A 21,457-nucleotide genomic window follows, 5' to 3' on the forward strand; every position below is an offset into this window, starting at 1 on the left:
AGGTGGGAGAATCACTTGAGCCTGGGAGGCTGAGGCTGCAGTTAGCCAAGATAGCACCACTGCACTCCAGCTTGGGTGACAGAGCGAGATCCTGTCTCAAAAATTAAAAATAATTTTTAAAAAAGTAGTTCTATGCGTGCAGCACATGGCTGTAATCCCAGCACTTTGCAAGGCCGAGGCAGGAGGATCATCTGAGGTCAGGAGTTCAAGACCAGCCTAACCAACATGGTGAAGCCCTGTCTCTACTAAAAATAAAAATTAAAAAAATTTAAAAATTAGCTGGACGTGGTGGCTCACACCTGTAGCCCCAGCTACTCGGGAGAAGGAGGCAGGAGAATCGCTTGAACCCCAGAAGGGGAGGTTGCAGTGAGCCAAGATCACGCCACTGCACTCCCTAGCCTGGGCAACAGAATGAGATTCCGTTTAAAAAAAAAAAAAAAAAAAAAAGTTTTATGAGTGGAAGAATTTCTCTAAGGATTTTAGTCCCTGGAGTCAGACTCTCCCCCGGCGTCTTAGTCGCCCGATGCCCAGCCTGGTTCCCTCAACCACCAAGAATTTATGACCAACTGCCAGAAGCTTTGTGTTATGCCGCCATCCTCCCTGATCCTGAGCACCTTCCAAAGCCTCACTCTGTTGCTCATGGATATACTGGGTTGTTATCTGCTGACTTGGTTGTTTTGTCCTTGTGATGTAAACTTAACAGAGAGATGAGCTAACACCCTAACTAACCAGAAGAGTAACTCCTTTGATTGTTAAGGATGAACATAACTCATCTGTTTTCTTCCTTACCATTCTCGCCCACCTTCAGTTGCAGATACGGTGTTATGAAGAGGTTCTAATGAGTTTATTCCAATGATGATTCAAAAATCCTGTTATCCATCCCCCAGCCCTGGAGGGTGAGAGGACAGTTGAGGAGGAACTGGTCAAGGCATGTTCCCTAAAACTAGAGCACATATCTTTCCAGTTAGCAAGTGGCTGTTTAATGCAAGGAACATCCTGCAATCCTACGAAAGAGGATGCAAAAGATATGTAGGATACCCTTTATATATGTAAAGGAGGAGGAGGTCAAAACGTATTTCCTGCCTTCTAGGTCCTTACAACAGGGCTAAATTTTCTTGCAGGGTCTGTGAAAGGTCTAAAGCTCAGGACTTTCACTTATGGGAGAGAGAAAAGTTTCAAGGTAGGGAGAGAGTTTTTGTTTTGTGTTCTAAGAAATTGGGAACTATATCCTTCACCTTGTTTCACCTTCCCTGCAGAATCAATGGGGGAGTCCTTTGAAAAATAAGTGGGTAGAGTTTCTTGTCCAATTGGCTTCCCCTTAGGCACAGCACTAGGTAAACCATCATTCTCTCCTTAGGCACACTATTATTCTGTTCGCCATTTCACAATGTCTGTCTGGATGTATAAAAGCCCTCTCAACGGGCTCCCTAAAGCGTCTGCCAGTAGTGGCTCCCACCCTCTTTCCTCAACACTCCCAATCCACCGCAGCCCAGAGCACTGTGTCTGGTTATCTAACCATCTGACTCTCCCGTATACTACATTCTTGAGCTGTTTTTCACCCCCCTATTTGCTAGCCCTGGGCCGTACATAGGGTGGGCCCCTACATTTTGTTAAACTGGAGTGATTCTACGCAAATGCACGCTCACCCTGCAGAGAATTGTATGCCTTATCTTCAGCACTAAACTAAAATCTAATCAAGGAAGTCCGGATCCCATAGGATTCTTGCTACTCTCCAGTTCGGTTTATTTTAAGCCCAACAGCCCTAGCTTCACGTCCCTCCTTCGCAGCCTTCTTTCCTTCCCTCCTGCCGGATGCGCCCAGCAGCCGTTGAGCCCAAGCCCCGCGGATTTGGAAGGAGACCCCCCCATCGGGGAAAAGGGAGCGAACTTGGGCGCAAAACCCGCCCGGCAACTCTTGACGTTATCTCGCCCCGCGCTCGGATGGACTGTACTCACTCCACGCTGGTTGAGATGCTCTTAAAGTCCTTTGTAACCCAGATTGGAGCCTGAGGGGACCTCTCGTGGACGCCCACAGAAATGCACTCGAGAGGAACATAAAAGCATCACACTTCAGCGCTAGAAAGAAAGCACCAGGAACCCATACAGGCTCCTCCCAGCTCCTTCCTTGAAGCTCCTCCTTCATCCTGCACCTCGGCTGTTGATTTATTTCCCCTTTGTTGACTCGGCCATCGGCCTGCCGTGCCTGGGCTTTCCCAGAAGGCCCAGCGCCGGGAAGGGGTTTGCAGCTGCTCCGTCATCGTGCGGCCCGACGGTAGCCCGCGCTGGTGTGTAGGCCCGGCTCGGCTCCTGGTCCCCGGTGCTACGGTTCACGCGAGGCCCCGGCCTCGGTCCCCGGACTAGGCCGTGACCCCGGGTGCCATGAAGCAGGAGGGCTCGGCGCGGCGCCGCGGCGCGGACAAGGCGAAACCGCCGCCCGGCGGCGGAGAACAAGAACCCCCACTGCCCCCGGCCCCCCAGGATGTGGAGATGAAAGAGGAGGCGGCGACGGGTGGCGGGTCAACGGGGGAGGCAGACGGCAAGACGGCGGCGGCAGCAGCTGAGCACTCCCAGCGAGAGCTAGACACTGTCACCTTGGAGGGTACGGGAGCCCAAGCCGGGAACGTGCCGCGATCACGGGTGACAGCGACCCCTGTGATTCGGCTTCTCGCTGGGAAGCCAGAGCAGCCTCCACAACCCTCAGTTCCTTGGGATTACCCCCAGATACCTGCCCCCGCTACCCTGACACTTCCGACTCCAGGCCCAATGACTGAACCTTCTCTCCAGGCTGGGAACCACTCCCCTCCCATCCCCTCCATCCCCATATCTGGGGTTGCATCTATATCTGGGTTCCACTGGGCCTGGGGACTCCTTCTTCTAAGTCCTCCCCTTTCTAAGCCCTCCCCTCTGACCTATTCCATTTATATCCCACCTGACTGATTTTAGCGCCTCCAATATATGACTGATTGATCCCGCTAGAAACCAGTGTTTGTGTCTACGTGTGTAAACAGGGCCGGGATGACCTAGAATATCGACTCCTGATTTTTAAAACTGTACAGCAGATTTTTGTTGTCCTAGCTGCCTTTAGCACACTCCCCCGAATGAACCATTTCGACCTAGTATCTTGTTTCCTATTTCTCTAACTGAAGTATCCCCACAGTCCCTTTGCTGTCTCCTTCTCCCTTCAGGTCCCTACTGCCCCTCTGTTTCTAAAGGGTCTAAGTACACACACACTTAAAACTTTTCGGGTGTCATCTTTGTTTGGTTTTGTAATACTAACCTTTGGCCTAAACTGCTGTACACCAGTGTCTCCTATTTCTTTTCTCCGAGGTTCCTGTTTCAAGTATCCGTAGTCCTCTTGTTCCTCCAAGTTCATGTTTTACTTTTCCCACTTAGAGCATCCTGTCTCCATTTGAAGTGGGTAAAGTGAGAGCTTCCCACTGTGATCCTGGTGCCGTTTTCGTGGTTCTGGATCAAGTGGGACCACACTACTTACTAGGTTTTCTTTTCACTAAAATGCATGAGAAAGTAGCTCAAAAACATTGAGATAAGGAAAATTATCCTCCTAAGTGGTACATTTGAGGATGTGATGCTGTTGACCACAGCTCTTAACGGTAAAGTTGAGCAACAGGATCAATATTTGATAGACATCCTTTTGCCTAAAGTAGTGACAGCCAATGTCAAAGGTGCCACTCAGCATTGCCTACTGGGTGTGTTTATTACAAGCACTTCATTTTCTTGTTGTAAAGTAATTCATATTCATTGCAGAGATTTTGGAATGTATGAGAAGTTAAAAGCAGGGGGAAGAAAACATGGTTAACATTTTTTCTTATGAATTTTTGAGCTACTCTCCTATAATTGAGAGCAAGTTATGTATATAGTTTGTATCAAGGCATAACTAAATATAAATTTTGAATTTTATGTGTTTTCATTAACATTCATAAACATAATCAGCAATTTATTCCAGAAACATTTGTTGAATACCCAATATAATGGTTAAGAGTAGTACAAGTTCTGGGCCGGGCGTGGTGGCTCAAGCCTGTAATCCCAGCACTTTGGGAGGCCGAGACGGGCGGATCACGAGGTCAGGAGATCGAGACCATCCTGGTTAACATGGTGAAACCCCGTCTCTACTAAAAAAAAAAAATACAAAAAACTAGCCGGGCGAGGTGGCTGACGCCTGTAGTCCCAGCTACTCGGGAGGCTGAGGCAGGAGAATGGCGTGAACCCGGGAGGCGGAGCTTGCAGTGAGCTGAGATCCGGCCACTGCACTCCAGCCTGGGTGACAGCGTGAGACTCCGTCTCAAAAAAAAAAAAAAAAAAAAGAGTAGTACAAGTTCTGGAATCCATTCCCTCATCTGTGTAAATATGAGTAATAGTACAATACTTTATTGGGTTGTTGTGAACATTAAAATGCTTAAAACTGTGCCTAGCACATAAATATCAGCTGTTATTATTATATCTTAGTGTGGCCCAGATACCCTGTGCTAAGTGCTAACTATACAGAAGTACCTAAGAAACTACTCATTGATTGCATTCCCTTACTGCTTTGCATTTAAACTGTTTCTAGTTTCTTCCTATCGTAAATAACTGAAGCAATCATCTTTGTGCCCAACTTAAAAAAATCGACTTTTATAATTATTTCTTAAGTACAGATTCGCACCAAAACCTATATACCTGAGTTAAAAAGGCTGAACATTTTAAAGATTTTTGATAGTTATCATCCAGAAAAACTGTGCTGATTTACATTATACCAGGAGAAATGTAGTTTTCACTGTACTCTATAATTTTTTTTTTTTTTTTTTTTTTTTGAGACAGAGTCTTACCCTGTTGCCCAGGCTGGAGTGCAATGGCGCGATCTCAGCTTACTGCCACCTCCGCCTCCCAAGTTCAAGCGATTCTCCTGCCTCAGCTTCCCAAGTAGCTGGGATTACAGGTGCCCACCACCATGCCCGGCTAATCTTTTTATTTTTAGTAGAGACGGGATTCACCATGTTGGCCAGGCTGGTCTTGAACTGCTACCCTTATGATCTGCCCTCCTCAGCCTTCCAAAGTGCTGGGATTACAGGCATGAGCCACCGCCTCCCGCCTATAATTTTTTTAATGTTACTAATTTGGTAGTTTAAAAATGTTTCCATTTGCAATTGCTCAAATACTAATGAAATATAATTTTTGTCTGTTAGCTATTTTTCCTCTTTGTATATTAGTTCATCTCCATTTTTGTTTTGAAACTGTGGCAACATAATCGTTATACCATTATATCTCTTAACCATTTATACAAGCTCTTTATAGAATAAAAATACAAATCTTTGATCACATTTGTTGAAAATATTTTTCTTTTGTATACACAGTTATCTAAAAGGGTTTTTTAAATGAAGGCAAGCTCATTAATCTTTTGTGTGTATGTGATTTCTCCCATTGTTTACATTTAGAAAGTCTTTTCCATTAAGATCTGATAAATCTCCAGGTTTCTTTAGTTAATTGGTTTTTCTTTTCTTCCTCTGTCATCCTCTACCCCATTCTGCACCCCCACTGTATTTTTTTTCTTGCCACTTGGTTATGTCTTAAAATCAATGTGTGGAATCTGTAAATATTGTGTACCCCATTAGGGCAGAAAAGGTTATTAGTTGCATTTTGCCCCTCCGTGAGAGGCTCCTTAGAACTCCTTGCCTGGAGTGGTGGGGGACTAGGAGTGGAAGTGACATCATTTTCTTCTCTGCTCCTCTTCAGACATCAAGGAGCACGTGAAACAGCTGGAGAAAGCGGTTTCAGGCAAGGAACCGAGATTTGTGCTGCGGGCCCTGCGGATGCTGCCTTCCACATCACGCCGCCTCAACCACTATGTTCTGTATAAGGCTGTGCAGGGCTTCTTTACTTCAAATAATGCCACTCGAGACTTCTTGCTCCCCTTCCTGGAAGAGGTGAGTGAGTCAGGCCAACTTAAAGGGTGCAGGCCTGGTCTCAGACCCCCAGGAATAGCGTTGTTTTCCATCCTAAAGTCCCATCTTATTATCTGTGGTAGCATGAGGAGAGAAGCCAAAGCAGCCCATTTTAATACTCATCTGCACAGTGAAAAGGGAACCGTCCACTGCCCTGTAGTGTCATTCTTCCAAGTCAGGGGATCAGGACCTTCCCAGCCAAACTCATTTGCCACTACCCTGCAACCTGTACCCCCTACTCCAGTTGAGGTTGCGTTGGGTGACCTCTCTGTTGTTCTAGGAGAAAGAAGGTGCTGCTGCCTCTTTCCTCTGAAGCTTCACCATGGAGGAGGCAGAGAACAGTGGTTAGGAGGAACACAGGTGTCAGGGCCAGGCATAGTGGCTCACACCTGTCATCCCAGCACTTTGGGAGGCTGAGGCGGGCAGATCGTTTGAGTCCAGGCTGGACTCGCCCAGGAGTTTGAGACCAGCTTGGGCGAAATGGCAAGACCCTGTCTCTGCAAAAAGTACAAAAATTAGCCAGGCGTGGTGGCACCTACCTGTAGTCCCAGCTACTCGGGAGGCTGAGGCAGGAGAATCGCTTGAACCCAGGAAGTGAAGGTTGTAATGAACCAAGATCTATCGCACTCCAGCCTGGGTGACAGAGTGACCCCCTACCCCCCCCAAAAAAAGCACAGATTTTAGAGGTAGAGTTGAATTTGAATCCAAACTCTGACAGTTAGTACCTGTGGGACTTGGGCAAGTGACTTCATCTTGCTGTGCCTCATTTTCTTTATTTGTTAAATGTGATGAACGGATTGGAGAGAGGGGAGTGTAAAGCTCCTAGAATAGTGCCTGGCACATAGCGAATGCAGACGAAGTCAGTTTGGTGGTGATGGTGGGCTCTGTGCCAGGAGAGACCTCTCCTTATCCTTTGTAACTGTGAACTCTCCCTCATTATTCATGGCATGGTCCAGATCTCAGCCTTCTCCAATTCCACTGACCTTCCAGCACCTGCATTTCCTTAAAATCCTGTATACTCAGTCAGCTGCGTGGATGGGGAAACTCATAACATCCCTGAAGGTAGGGCAGTGAAGAGTTTATTGTCTGGGAAAGGGGAAAAATGTACTGTTCCCCCAGCTCCACCTTGGATGTTTTCTGACCTTCACATCTCTAAACTCGTGAAACATGATTATTTTGGTGGGTGACTGTAACACTTTATTTTTTCCAGTGTCAGTGACGAAATCTGAAAATAAGTTTTGTGTATATGTTGACTTTCCCCAAATTTTCTTTATTTCCACAAGAAACAATTTTTTGGTCTCATTATTCTGATTTCATCTCTAGAATTATTTCATTAAACCCTGTCCAGTAGTATTTGCAGTGCTTCCAGGTATGGTGGTTTCATGTGTCCACTTAGGTTGTAGCTTCTTTGAAGGTTCCTTACATTGTCCTTTATGTCCCCATTATGTTCTGTAAAGAAGTTTATTATTCTCCTGTAACACTTTATTGTGCTTATTAATATTCTATTGCCAGCCTCCTTGACTTGTTTTCTTTGTTTTTTTGAGATAGGGTCTTGCTCTGTCACCCAGGCTAAAGCACAGTGGCACAATTATGGCCCAGTGCAGCCTCAAAGTCCTGGGATCAGGCGATGCTCCTCCCTCAGCCTCCTGAGTAACTGGGAATACAGGTGCCTGCCACCATGCCTGGCTAGTTCTTATTTATTTTTTGAGAGATAGGGTCTCGCTGTGTTGCCCAGACTGGTCTCAAACTCCTGGCCTCAAGCATTCTTCTGCCTCAGCCTCCCAGGTAGCTGGCACTACTGGCGTGAGCCACCACACCCAACTCCTCCTTGATTTCTTTGGGAAAGACTGTCATCTTTATTTTTTTATCCCTAGCACCTAACAAAATCTTGGCACATGGTAGACACTCAATAAGTATGTTGAAATACATAGTGGATGCTCAATAAATTCTTGGTTACTTGATCTGACTGAGCTTTTCCATGGTAACTTCTGTCCTCTCCTAGCCCATGGACACAGAGGCTGATTTACAGTTCCGTCCCCGCACGGGAAAAGCTGCATCGGCACCCCTCCTGCCTGAAGTGGAAGCCTATCTCCAACTTCTCATGGTCATCTTCATGATGAACAGCAAGCGCTACAAAGAGGTATCCAGAATGCAGTGAGAGCGATTCATAAGCCCCAAGTGATGCAAGGGGTTTGGCGGGGAGAGCGTCCCTGGTGACGAAATGGAAATAATCACTGATTCTTAAGAACTGACCCCCACACTCTTTCTCCATAGAGGTATGCGTTTGATCCCACATCCCAGGAGAACCCACTCCTGCTCTGGGCACTGTGGGACAGGGCTCGCAGTGGTCATGTTGTACAGTCTGTGGGGAAAATTAGGGGCATTTGGAGACAGACAGACCTGGGTTCCAATCCCAGCTGTACCTTAGGCAAATTAATTTCTCCCAGCTGTATGTAAAATGGGGATAATAGTTCCTGCCTTACAAGATGGTTAGCATTACATAAAATAATTTGTTTAGAAATACTTAGCACAATGGTCTGCACATAGTAAGCTTTCATGATATTTTCATAAATGGTAGCTGTTATTATGGACTAATAGTTCCATTTTGCATACTGCACTTCCACCACTCCCCCAGCTAGGGCCAGCTTCTTTGTTCATTATAGCCACTGTCACAGGAGCACACTGAGGAAATAAGTCCCGCGCCTTAATTCCCTGGTTTGTTTCCTTTCCTTCCCACACTGAATTTTTGGTGGTTGGTTGGTTGGTTGGTTGGTTGGTTGGTTTTTGGGGGTTGGTCTCGCTTTGTTGCCCATGCTGGAATGCAGTGGTGTGATCACAGTTCACTGCAGCTTTGACCTCCCCAGCTTAAGTGATCCTTCCACTTCAGCCTCTTGAGTAGCTGGGATTACAGGCATGCGCCACCACACCCAGCTAAATTTTGTATTTTTTTGTAGAGACAGGATTTCACATTCTTGCCAAGCTGGTCTCCAACCCCTGGGCTCAAGTGATTTCCTGTCCTCCGCCTCCCGAAGTGCTAGGGTTGCAGGCGTGAGCCACTGCGCCTGGCCCACTGTTTTGTTCTTATTGGATGTTATGTTGCTATGTTAACCATGCTGGTCTTGAACTCCTGGGCTCAGGTAATCCTCCCTCCTCAGCCTCTCATGTAGCTGGGATTATAGGCACACGCCACTGTACTTGGCTGTTTGTTTTTGAGATATAGTTCACCCCTTTAAAGTGTACTACAGGCCAGGTGCGGTGGCGCTCGCCTGTAATCCCAGCACTTTGGGAGGCCAAGGCGAGTAGATCACGAGGTCAATCAAGACCATCCTGAGCAACATGGTGAAACCCTGTCTTTACTAAAAACACAAAAAATTAGACGGGCATGGCGGCACGTGCCTGCAGCCCCAGCTACTAAGAAGGCTGAGGCAGGGGAATCACTTGAACCAGGAGGCGGAGGTTGTGGTGAGCCAAGATTGCGCCACTGTACTCCAGCCTGGTGATAGAGCAAGACTCTATCAAACAGACAAACAAATAAATAAATAAAGTGTGCTACAATTTAGTGGGTTTTAGTATATTCCCAAAGTTGTATATCCACCCCTAATTCCAGAACATTTTCATCACCCCAAAAAGAAACACCATACGTATTAGTGGTCACTTTTCATTTTCCCCTTACCCAGCCCCTGGCAGCTATTAATCTGCCCTGCCTCTACTGAGGATTTACTTACTCTGGACATTTCATGTAAATGGAATTATACACCACATGCCCTAGGTTTCTGCCTTTTTTCACTTCACATCATGTTTTCAACGTTGACCCATGTTGTAGTGTGTGTCAGTACTTCATTCCTTTTTAAGGCTGAGTAATATTCCCTCCTGGATATGCCACATTTTGTTTATCTGTTCATCAGCTGATGGGCACTTGGGTCGTTTCTGCTTTTTGGTTATGAATAATGCTTCTGTGAACATTTGTGTACATGCTTTTATGTGAACCTAAGTTTCCAGTTCTCTTGGCTGCATACCTAGGATAGGAATTGCTGGGTCAAATGACAACTCCATGTTTATCCTTTTGAGGAACTGCCACCTAATTATCTTTTGGCTTCCTCCCCAGGCACAGAAGATCTCTGACGACCTGATGCAGAAGATCAGTACTCAGAACCGCCGGGCCTTAGACCTTGTGGCCGCAAAGTGTTACTATTATCACGCGCGGGTCTATGAGTTCCTGGACAAGCTGGATGTGGTGCGCAGGTACAGGCAACCAGGGATCTCACTTGGGGCCCTCAGGGTCAGAGACTTGGTCAGTCACAAGCACACAACTGTGGACCTGCAGAGGGCGACGAACCAGTAGATGTAAGCAGGAAAGAGGGGCAGTGGTTCCCATGCCCTGTGCCATGTGAGGGATGTGGGAGAGAGACTGATGCTAGTTGAAGTGGGTCACTGCTGGACTATAAAGAACTGTCCTCAGGTTCTTCCCTTCACCCCACATCAAGGTAGGACTGAGGTGGGTTAGGGGTGGAGGGACAGGCTAGAAAATATTTTACTTCTTTGCTCAAAACCTGCAGTGGCTTCCCATCTAAAGGAAAGGCAAAGTCCTCACACTACCTCATAAGGCCTGACATAATCTGCTCCATTTTGACCTCCCAGACTTCACCTCCTCCTGTTCCTCAGCCCCACTGGCCTGCCTTTCCTCTGGTGTGCCCGGCACCCTCTTCTTCAGAGCCTTTGCACTGGCTGCCCCTCCATCCAGAACACTCATCTCTCCGCCTCCTTCAAGCCTTCCCTTAACTGATCCCTTCTCAGTGAGTCCTGCCTTGGCCAAGCTATTGAAAAGGTCAACTCATCTTTCTCACCTCCTACATTCCCCATTGCAGTTCCCCTGACCTCACAGGCCTCCCATCTTCTGCCACACTGCACACTGTGCTTCTTCCTCATGACCATTGCCTCCCCCCTGGGCTGCATTCCCTAAGGGCAGGGTTTTGTCCTTTTTGCGCAGCTAGAGTAGTACTCTACACCTTAGGCACTCGATAGTTCAGTACTCAGCAAATAACCAGAAAAGCGATTTGTATAACTTTTTTAAGGAATTGAAAAAGAGTGAAGAGTCAAAGGCAGTTCAGAGAGTTGTGATTTGAAGTCTTTGATATCTTTCTTCTTTCCTTCTTGAAGCTTCTTGCATGCTCGGCTCCGGACAGCGACGCTTCGGCATGACGCAGATGGGCAGGCCACGCTGCTGAACCTCCTGCTGCGGAATTACCTACACTACAGCTTGTACGACCAGGCTGAGAAACTGGTGTCCAAGTCCGTGTTCCCAGAGCAGGCCAACAACAATGAGTGGGCCAGGTACCTCTACTATACAGGTGAGCAGTGGGGCCCAACCCACAAATCAGAGGTGTCTCAGGCCTGTCTGGTGCAAATTTTCCAAGGGGTGGTGCATAAGAGGCCCATTTGGCCCTCTGGCTTGTCCGGAGGGTTGGATGACCCCACTCTGTTGACCAGCTCTCCTCTCCTCCACTCCCAGGGCGAATCAAAGCCATCCAGCTGGAGTACTCAGAGGCCCGGAGAACAATGACCAATGCCCTTCGCAAGGCCCCTCAGCACACAGCTGTCGGCTTCAAACAGACGGTGAGCCACAGACACCATCATCCCTTTGCCTCTTTTTTTTTCATTAAGATGGTGTCTCACTATCTTACCCAGGCTGGTCTTGAACTCCTGGGCTCAAGAAGTCCTCCCACTTCAACTTCCCAAAGTGCTGGGATCACAGGTGTAAGCCACCATGCCTGCCCTCTTTGCCTCTTACTCATTCCCTACCACTTCAGTTCTCTTCCCTATGCTAGGGGCTAGGAAAGGCATCCTTAACCTTCCTATCCAGAAGAGCTTCAAACTTTTTTCTTTTTTTTTTTTTTTTTGTGTGTGTGTGGAGACGGGGGTCTCACTGTTGCTCAGGTGAGAACTTCTGGGCTCAAGCAATCCTTCCGCCTCTGCCTCCCTAAGTGCTGGGATTGCAGGTGCGAGCCGCCATGTCTGCAAAAGGTTGCTTCACATCTGTTTGTGGGTGTCACAAAGCAGACACTACCTGCACCTCTGGCAGTGGATGTTCATTCAGAGTGTTCTCCTTGGCAGATAGGTTTAGAATATTCCTGATTCCCCAGCATGCCTGACAGCCATTCCAGGCATGGACCTAGATTGTGTTGATATAAACCCCAGGTTCTTATCTGGTCCTTCATGTTCACATTTGGAAACTGTATTGTCTGTGGCAGAGGAATCCAGAAAATCTCCATAAGGCTGAGTGGCTCAAGTAAACATAAAACTTGGCCACTTAAGAACTGTCAGTCAGCAAGTATTTAAGCATCAACCCTGGTATTAGGCACTGTATGGGATAGGAAGGGAGGATAATAAGTGGTCTTTCTTTTCTTTCTTTTTTTTTTTTTTTTTTTTTTTGAAACAGAGTCTCCTTCTGTCACCCAGGCTGGAGTGCAATGGTATGATCTTGTCTCACTGCAACCTCTGCCTCCCGAGTTCAAGTGATTCTCCTGTAGCTGGGCAGGCGCCCGCCACCACACCCAACTAATTTTTTTTTTTTTTAATTCTTTTTTTTTGAAATGGAGTCTTCCTCTGTCTCCCAGGCTGGAGTGCAGTGGTACCATCTCGGCTCACTGCACCCCCTGTCTTTGGGATTCAAGGGATTCTCCTGCCTCAGCCTCCCGAGTAATTGGGATATTACAGGCGCCTGCCACCACGCCCAGCTAATTTTAAAAATTTTTTTTTTTTTTTTTTTTTTTTTCTGAGACGAGTCTCACTCTGTCGCCCAGGCTGGAGTGCAGTGACACAATCTTGGCTCACTGTAAGCTCTGCCTCCCGGGTTCATGCCATTCTCCTGCCTCAGCCTCCCGAATAGCTGGGACTACAGGCGTCCACCACCACTCCCGGCTAATTTTTTGTATTTTTGGTAGAGACGGGGTTTCACCGTGTTAGCCAGGATGGTTTCGATCTCCTGACCTCGTGATCTGCCCGCCTCAGCCTCCCAAAGTGCTGGGATTACAGGTGTGAGCCACCGCGCCCGGCCAACCCAGCTAATTTTTTGAAAGCTTAAGGGTGTGTGTGAAGTTACAGAGCCCAGCAGCCAGGATGTAGACCTAGTCTTCCCAAATTCAAACCTCTGCTCCTACCTTCACACAACATCCACTTCCATAGTGCCTTGACAGGGAACAGGAGACATGTACGTTGATTAGGTCAATGTAGTAGGAGATTCATTTTATTTCTGTTCAAAAGTTCAGAGAAAGTCAGATTTGTTTTTGATCAAATAATGAAAGAGAAAGGATCTTAAAGAAAAAGTTGGCTAGGTACAGGGCTCACACCTATAATCCCAGCACTTTGGGAGGCTGTGGCAAGAGGATTGCTTGAGACCAACCTTAGCAGCATATGGAGACACCGCCTCTGCAAAAATAAAAGACGTAGCTGGGCGTGATGGCTTGCACCTGTAGTCCCAGCCACTTGGGAGGCTGAAGTGCAAGGATCACTTGGGCCCAGGAGGTCGAGGCTGCAGTGAGCCATGATCGTGCCACTGCATTGCAGCCTGGGCGACAGAGCAAGACTCTCTCAAAAAAAAAAAGAAACATTAAAATTGAACTGGTCTTTCAGAGATGGGTAGGATTTTCACAAAAAGTGAAGGCTTTTCAGACACACTGGGCACGTGAGCAAAATGTTAGATTGCTTACAATGTGAGAGACACTAAAGTTTCTTTTGAAAATCACTAAAAATACAAGTAATTAACATATATAGAATGTGTCATGTACCATGAGAGAAGCTTTCAGGCATTTAAATTTTCTCAGTGGCAGGAAGGTGTAGAGAGAGCTGGAAGAGAGGCCTTGGGCTAGGGCGCTGTTGGTGAGGGAGCGCAGGGAGAGAGAGGGCGGAAGTGAAGGCATGTTTGGGAGAAGGCCTGCAACCAGCCCTCTGCCCTCACACACCCCTGTCACCACCCAGCTTACAGAATCAGCTGGGGGTCTGATGAAGCTGTAGATTCCGATTTGGAGAGTCTGCATTCCTAACGGGCCCTGGGTGATGCCAGCGCTGCTGGTGCACAGAGCGCTCTGAGGAGGGCAGTGCTGGCTCATCCAGTTCAGAGCTGGAGGCCGGCTAGCATTTGTTCCCGCAGCTGCCTTGTCTCCCATAAACTTGAATGTCTCTCTCCAGCCATTTTCACCCTCCTTGTCTTTACTTAATGCCAGCTTCGCTACCTGTGTTTTCCATCGCACTCCTTCCTCTCTCTTCCAGGCTTGGCCCATCACCTGTTTGCTTCAGTCTCCCGGAGGAAAACCCCCACCCCTGCTGCTTCCCCTCTCAAGCGGCCATTCCTGTCTCCCCTGGCTCCCTCCCCAATAGTGCACTGGCCAGCCCCTCCCTCCAGTGTTCCCTCTGCTCCTTCTCACCACCTGGGCCTCAGCAGAGCACTCTGAGAGCTTCTCTGTCGATAGTAAAACCCTCATTCTCTCCTTGAGTGACCTTGTTTGCTTTCCCAGCTTCAGCTCTCGCCCGCATGGTGCTCTTCAGCCTGTACCTTACTAACTCCGTTACTCTGCTGGGACTGCCAATGCAGGCTTCCACAGACTTGGCGGCTTAAACAACTAAAATTGATTTCATCACAATTCTGGAGGCTCTAAGTCCAAGAGCAAAGTGTGACATGATTGGTTTCTTCTGAGGGCGTCTCTCGTCTGCTTGTCGATGGCCGTCTCCTGGTGCTTTCACATGGTCTCCCCTCTGTGTGTGTCGTGTCCTGCTCTTGTCTTAGAAGGACAATAGTCATGTAGGATTAGAGTCCACCCATATGACCTCATTTTACCATAATTACCTCTTTAAAGGCCCTGTGTCCAAATACAGTCCCATTCTGAGGTACTGGGATTTAGGTCTATAACATGAACTTGAGGGGGACACAGTTTAGCCCATCACACTAACTCTGACCCCTCTCACGAGCATCAGACCTGCAGATCCAGCTCCCCCTCCCACCCCCCATATCTCTCTCTACAACGTGTCCCAAAGAGACCCCTCCTGGCCCCCTTACCATTCCTTCCTCCTGCTTTCCCAATGGAGATCAGGGCCTTGCATCATCTCTGACTCTCCCCCACTGTCCTTCCCATCACTGGGTCGGCTGTTAAATTATCTGCATGTCTTCTGTGTTTGCCTGTTCCTTGATATTGCCAGCCCCATGGTTTGAGCCAGTAACGTTTCCAGACACTTCTGCCTGATCATCTTCCTTTCCACCAGCCCAGCTTACACTCACTTGCCTTACTAAGCAGAGCTCCAGCTCTGTCCTTCTCTGGCCTGGAAAGCTTGCATTGCTCCCCACTGCTGGAGGGCATCGTAACGGTCTTGTGAGGTAGACAGGCTAGGTGTTGATATTGTTATTTGGTAGTTTTAGAGATGAGGAACCAAGGACCCAGTTGCTCAGTGTTTCCTAGCTAGTGAGTAGAGACTAGACACCAAGTGTTCTACATGCAGACTTCAAACTGCTCAGCCTGGCATGCAAAATGGCAATGGCATAGTCCCCAGACCGTGGTCCCAACTGTCTCTTTCCTAACAGCTCCCCAGGTACCCACACATTTCTGCCTCTTTTTCAATCTGTACCCTTGACCCTCCTCCTTTTTCTGCTTTGTCAGACTCCTTAAGGCACTTCATAAATTACCATTTCCAGGGATTTTCCCTCACACATGGGTTACTCCAAGGGACAGGGCGGCCTCCTGGAGGTGCCTGTGGAGGGTGAAGGGTCGGCCTGGCTGTGGGTGTGATCACACACTCCCGTTGTAACCCCTGCCTCCCCGTGAAACTTGCTGCCCCACGATTTAGCTGCCTTGTGTTCCACGCCTGGTGAATTCCTGAGTTGGGAGCCATCATTCCCTCCACTGTAGTTTTCTTGCGTGGTGCTGAATTCACACTCAGCACCACTCAGAAATACCTCACAGTCCTGTGTAGGAAGACAGGCCCAGGTTTCCAGCCACCCTTCTGTGTCTGGATACTCTGCTCATTCACGGAAGCCAGGCCCCTTCCTACACTTCTGCCTCTGCCCAGATAATGAATTCTACCCACTGATGACCTCCTCTCCTCCACTAACAGTCTGCCTCTCTAGTGAGCATCTCTGGCTGATGCATGTTCCGTTCTCCAGGCCTGCGAGCCCTGGTCCCTCGCTGTTGCTGAACCACAGCACCTGCCCTTCTGGCCTCACTTTAGAGCACTGTCATTTCAGAGCAGACTGTGTGCAGGGTGGCCAGGTGAAATGCAACTGAGGGCTCTGCGACCAAATGTGACCAAAGGGCCACATTCCCAGCACCCGGCTCCAAAGGCAGCTGGGCTTGGATTCCATGCCCAGCACAGGTTTTCAGGGCTTCCTCCTCTCTCTGGGCCTAAACAACGATCCCTTTCCCTGTTTCCCACTACATCTGGCAGAATTCAGGCCACATTTCATTTTCTTCTTCCGCCCATGGGGCTCCCTGCCCACTGTGTTCCCCTGTCACTCTGTCCAGGTGCACAAGCTTCTCATCGTGGTGGAGCTGTTGCTGGGGGAGATCCCTGACCGGCTGCAGTTCCGCCAGCCCTCCCTCAAGCGCTCACTTATGCCGTATTTCCTTCTGACTCAAGGTAAGGCTGGCTTCCCAACCCCCGAGCCCACTAGGCCCCCTTCACTGGGGCCTCTTACATGCCTGTGCCCATTTGCATCATCCAGTCTACTCCTGTTCTCCCTGCAGCCGTCAGGACGGGAAACCTAGCCAAGTTCAACCAGGTCTTGGATCAGTTTGGGGAGAAGTTTCAAGCAGATGGGACCTACACCCTAATCATCCGGCTGCGGCACAACGTGATTAAGACAGGTGTGGATCAGGATCTGAGGGGCTGTTGGAGGAGCAGAAGCCAGGCTGGGGCAAACCTAGTGGGTATCCTTGGGCAAGTGAAGGGTCTGTGCCCGCCCTGCCCACCCCATCGCTCCTTCCTCTCCCAGGTGTACGCATGATCAGCCTCTCCTATTCCCGAATCTCCTTGGCCGACATCGCCCAGAAGCTGCAGTTGGATAGCCCCGAAGATGCAGAGTTCATTGTTGCCAAGGTGGGGCTGGTTCAGGAACCACAGTGACCAGGTTGTCACTTTCCTGCCAATCTCAGGAGGCAGGAGTGGGAGGAGTTTGGCCAAGGAGGGGAATAGGTAAAGCAATGGCATAGTCATTTCAGGGAGGGCCTGTCGTTTGCAGTGAAGCCAAGAAGTTGCCAGAGAGAGAATGGATGCACATGTGAGTGTGAGTGTAGGTGTGTGCACATGTTGAGTTTATGATAGTGCTTGTGAGTGTGAGAATATAAGGAGGGCAGAGGAATGGGAAGGAACAAGATTTTCTCTGGTTTAGAAGATGGGCATGCTGGGCCAGGCGCGGTGGCTCATGCCTGTAATCCCAGCACTTTGTGAGGCCGGGGAGGGTGGATCACCTGAGGTCAGGAGTTCGAGACAAACCTGGCCAATTTGGTGAAACCCCATCTCCACTAAAAATACAAAACTTAGCCAGGCCTGGTGGCGGGTGCCTGTAATCCTGGCTACTCGGGAGGCTGAGGCAGGAGAGTCGCTTGAACCTGGGAAGTAAAGGCTGCAGTGAGCCGAGATCGCACCACTGCACTCTCTTGCCTGAGTGACAGAGCGAAACTCCATCTCAAAAAAAAAAAGAAGAAGAAGAAGATGGGCGTGCTGGTGAACTTTCCTCTTTGGGGGCCTGCAGGCCATCCGGGATGGTGTCATTGAGGCCAGCATCAACCATGAGAAGGGCTATGTCCAATCCAAGGAGATGATTGACATCTATTCCACCCGAGAGCCCCAGCTGGCCTTCCACCAGCGCATCTCCTTCTGCCTAGATATCCACAACATGTCTGTCAAGGTGAGAAGCCTGTGGCTGCAGAGTCACGCCTGGCAGCAGCACGCCCCTCCCTCCACACTCATGGATGCCTCAGAGAAGACTGGCTTTATTTGTGGCTCAGGTTCCGTCCAGTCTCTAAAATCACTGAGCTGTGGCACAGGGGGCCCAGAATGGGAAGGGGACTTGGCCACAGTTCCATAGCCAGTTGCCTTCTCCTATTGCGTTTAAGGGATGATGTGGTCACCAGGGAGGACCAGGCAGGGATTCAGAGGTTTGGGTTCTACATTTGGTTCCAAATTTGAGTCATTTGACTTCTCAGAGCTCTGTTTCTCCATCTCTGAAGCTGGTAGGGAGGTGTTACCTGTCTTGTTCGCTTCACAGGGTTGGTAAGATTAAAAGAAGTCCCTGTATTGAGGTACTTAGCGAAGTTTAAATTGTAAAAAAGATGGCGCTGGTATCTGGCTCCACAAAAGGGTGAGCCCTCGTCCTCAGTTAAGCACTGAGTTTGGTGCTGTTACTATTTGGTTGCCATGTTTTTTTCTGGTCTCCTCCCAGGAAACTAGGATATTGCTGCCTTGCTTAAAATTCGGCTAAGCCCTACTCCATGTGACATGCAAGGCCCTTTGTGACCTGGTCCCTTAGGTCTCGCCTCCCCTCCCGCTCCTGCCCCACCACCCAGCAGCCAGCCCCACTGAGTGCAGGCCAGGCCCCTCCCACATGGAATCCTCCACTGGGAAGGCCTCTCCCCATTCCCACATCCACTGTGTTCCTCCTTTTCCTCCTCCCTGCCCAATCGAGAGAGTTGGTCATTTATTCCTCTTTTTTCAGCATTTCCCACAGGGCACTGTAATAATTCCTTTGACGCCCAGCCCCCCACTAGAGTAACTAGAGGGCCACTGTTTCCTGCCTGGTGACGCCTAGCCCCAACTAGAGTAACTGGAGGGCCGCTGTCTCCTGCCCAGTGACGCCTAGCCCCAACTAGAGTAACTGGAGGGCCGCTATCTCCTGCCCAGTGACGCCCAGCCCCCCACTAGAGTAACTGGAGGGCCGCTGTCTCCTGCCCAGTGGCGCCTAGCCCCAACTAGAGTAACTGGAGGGCCGCTGTCTCCTGCCCAGTGACGCCCAGCCCCCCACTAGAGTAACTGGAGGGCCGCTGTCTCCTGCCCGGTGACGCCTAGCCCCCACTAGAGTAACTGGAGGGCCGCTGTCTCCTGCCCGGTGACGCCTAGCCCCCACTAGAGTAACTGGAGGGCCGCTGTCTCCTGCCCGGTGACGCCTAGCCCCCACTAGAGTAACTGGAGGGCCGCTGTCTCCTGCCCAGTGTCTAGCTCACAGAGGGGATGCAGGGAGTACAGGTTGCATGACTGCCTCACCTGCTTCCTTCCCTCCCTTATCTCCTCTCTTTGCTGTGCGCCAGGCCATGAGGTTTCCTCCCAAATCATACAACAAGGACTTGGAGTCTGCAGAGGTAAGCTCTGTGCTTTCTGGGTGAGACTGAAAGGTCAAACTTCCACACAGAAGGGGAGGCGGGGAAGTGTCTGGAAGGGCTGGGAGTTGCTCTGAAGCTTTGGCCTCACTTGCCTCTCTGCCCAGGAACGGCGTGAGCGAGAACAGCAGGACTTGGAGTTTGCCAAGGAGATGGCGGAAGATGATGATGACAGCTTCCCTTGAGCTGGGGGGCTGGGGAGGGGTAGGGGAAATGGGGACAGGCTTTTTCCCCCTTGGGGGTCCCCTGCCCAGAGCACTGTCCCCATTTTCCCACACACAGCTCATAGGCTGCACTCGTGCAGGGGGTGGGGGTGCTGGGAGCCAGCCACCCTGACCTCCCCCAGGGCTCCTCCCCAGCCGGTGACTTACCGTACAGCGGGCAGGAGGGCGGGCAGGTGGCCTCCCCGGGCAGGGTCCTGGCCAGTGGTGTGGGAGCAGGAGGGGAAGGATAGTTCTGTGTGCTCCTCTTGGGAGTAGGGGACTGAACTGGGATGTCTTGGCTTGTATGTTTTTTGAAGCTTCGATTATGATTTTTAAACAATAAAAAGTTATCCAAAGCGCTTTGTGCATCAGTTACTATACTTCACTGCAATATTGGCAGGCTCAGATTTTGGGTTTTTTGGCCTTAGAGTACTAGCCCCAGGTGTGTAATCTGAGGGCCTGATGGGTCTGCAGATGGGAGGTGCCCAGGGGAGGATGAAGGGGTCCTGGGCTGGGGTCGGGCGCCTAGGTTTAGTCTGTTTCGTATCTGCGTGGCTTTGGAAAGGTCTTGTTAGGGAAGGCGTACCATGCGCCCACCACCGGCTGCAGACCTTCGCATCCCAATACAGGCATCGGTGGTGCTTCATGGATATTACGGTTTTTACAAATTGAAGGTTTGGCCGGGCATAGTGGCTCATGCCTGTAATCCCAAAACTTTGGGAGGCTGAGGTGGGCGGATCACTTGAGGTCAGGAGTTTTGAGACCAGCCTGGCCAACATGGCAAAACCCCGTCTCTACTAAAAATAAATTAGCTGAGCGTTGTGGTGGGCGCCTGTAATCCCAGCTACTTGGGAGGCTGAAGCAGGAGAACTGCTTGAACCCAGAAGGCGGAGCTTGCAGTGAGCCGAGATCTCGCCACTGCACTGTAGCCTGGGCAACAGAGTGAGACCGTGTCTCAAAAAAAGAAAAAGAAAAGGACAAATAGAAGGTTTGTGTCAACCCTGCATCAAGCAAATCTGTGGGTGCCATTTTCCCAACAGCATATGCTCACTTAGCACCTCTGGGTCACATTTTGGTAAATCCTCTCAATATCTCAAACTTTGTCATGAGTGTATCTGTTCTGGTGATGTGGGATCAGTGATCTTTGATGTTACTATTGTCATTGTTGGGGCACCACAAATTGCACCCATATAAGATGGTGAACTTAGCCGGCCATGGTGGCTCACGCCTGTAATCCCAGCACTTTGGGAGGCCAAGGCAGGTGGATTGCTTGAGGTAAGGCATTCAAGACCAGCCTGAACAACATGGGGAAACCCTGTCTCTACTAAAAATACAAACAATAGCCAGGCGTGGTGGCAGGCGCCTGTAATCCCAGCTACTTGGGAGGCTAAGGCAGGAAAATTGCTTGAACCCGGGAGGCGGAGGTTCCAGTGAGCCAAGATCACGCCACTGCACTCCAGCCTGGGTGACAGAGTGAGACATTGTCAAAAAAAAAAAAAAAAAAAAAGATGGTGAACTTAATAAATGTTGAGTGTGTTCTCACTGCTCACACACCATCCATTCCCTGTCTCTCTCCCTCTCCTTGAGTCTCCCCATGCCCTGAGACACAAAATAATGTTGAAATTGGCCTGTTAGTAACCCTACAACGGCCTCTTAAGTGTTCTAGTGAGAGAGAGAGTCATTGGCCAGGCCCCGTGCCTCACGCCTGTTATCCCAGCACTTTGGGAGGCCAAGGCTGGTGGATCCCTTGATCTCAGGAGTTGGAGATCAGCCTGGGCAACACAATGAAACCCCACTGCTACAAAAAATACAAAAATTAGCTAGGTATGGTGGCATGCGCCTGTACTCCCAGCTACTAGGGAGCCTGAATGGGAGGAGCCTTGAGCCTGGGAGGTGCAGGCAGAGGCTGCAGTGACCTGAGATCCTGCCACTGCACTCCCACCTGGGCGACAGTGCAACCCTGT

At 49.6% G+C, this 21,457-nt stretch overlaps 1 protein-coding gene across 1 annotated transcript; it reads left to right on the forward strand.

The window, feature by feature from the left end:
- The first annotated feature begins 2,214 nt into the window (after window positions 1-2,214).
- On the forward strand, window positions 2,215-19,849 carry PSMD3 (proteasome 26S subunit, non-ATPase 3). Its single transcript, XM_005584061.4, has 12 exons — window positions 2,215-2,598; window positions 5,727-5,917; window positions 7,938-8,075; window positions 10,041-10,177; window positions 11,093-11,283; window positions 11,445-11,548; window positions 16,441-16,555; window positions 16,663-16,782; window positions 16,911-17,014; window positions 17,670-17,825; window positions 19,222-19,272; window positions 19,398-19,849. The coding sequence occupies exons 1-12, from the start codon at window positions 2,379-2,381 to the stop codon at window positions 19,473-19,475; spliced, it is 1,605 nt and encodes a 534-aa protein (XP_005584118.1). The 5' UTR covers window positions 2,215-2,378; the 3' UTR covers window positions 19,476-19,849.
- The last annotated feature ends 1,608 nt before the right edge of the window (window positions 19,850-21,457 follow it).

Source organism: Macaca fascicularis, chromosome 16 (genome assembly GCF_037993035.2).
Source record: "Macaca fascicularis isolate 582-1 chromosome 16, T2T-MFA8v1.1".
Lineage (NCBI taxonomy): Eukaryota > Metazoa > Chordata > Mammalia > Primates > Cercopithecidae > Macaca > Macaca fascicularis.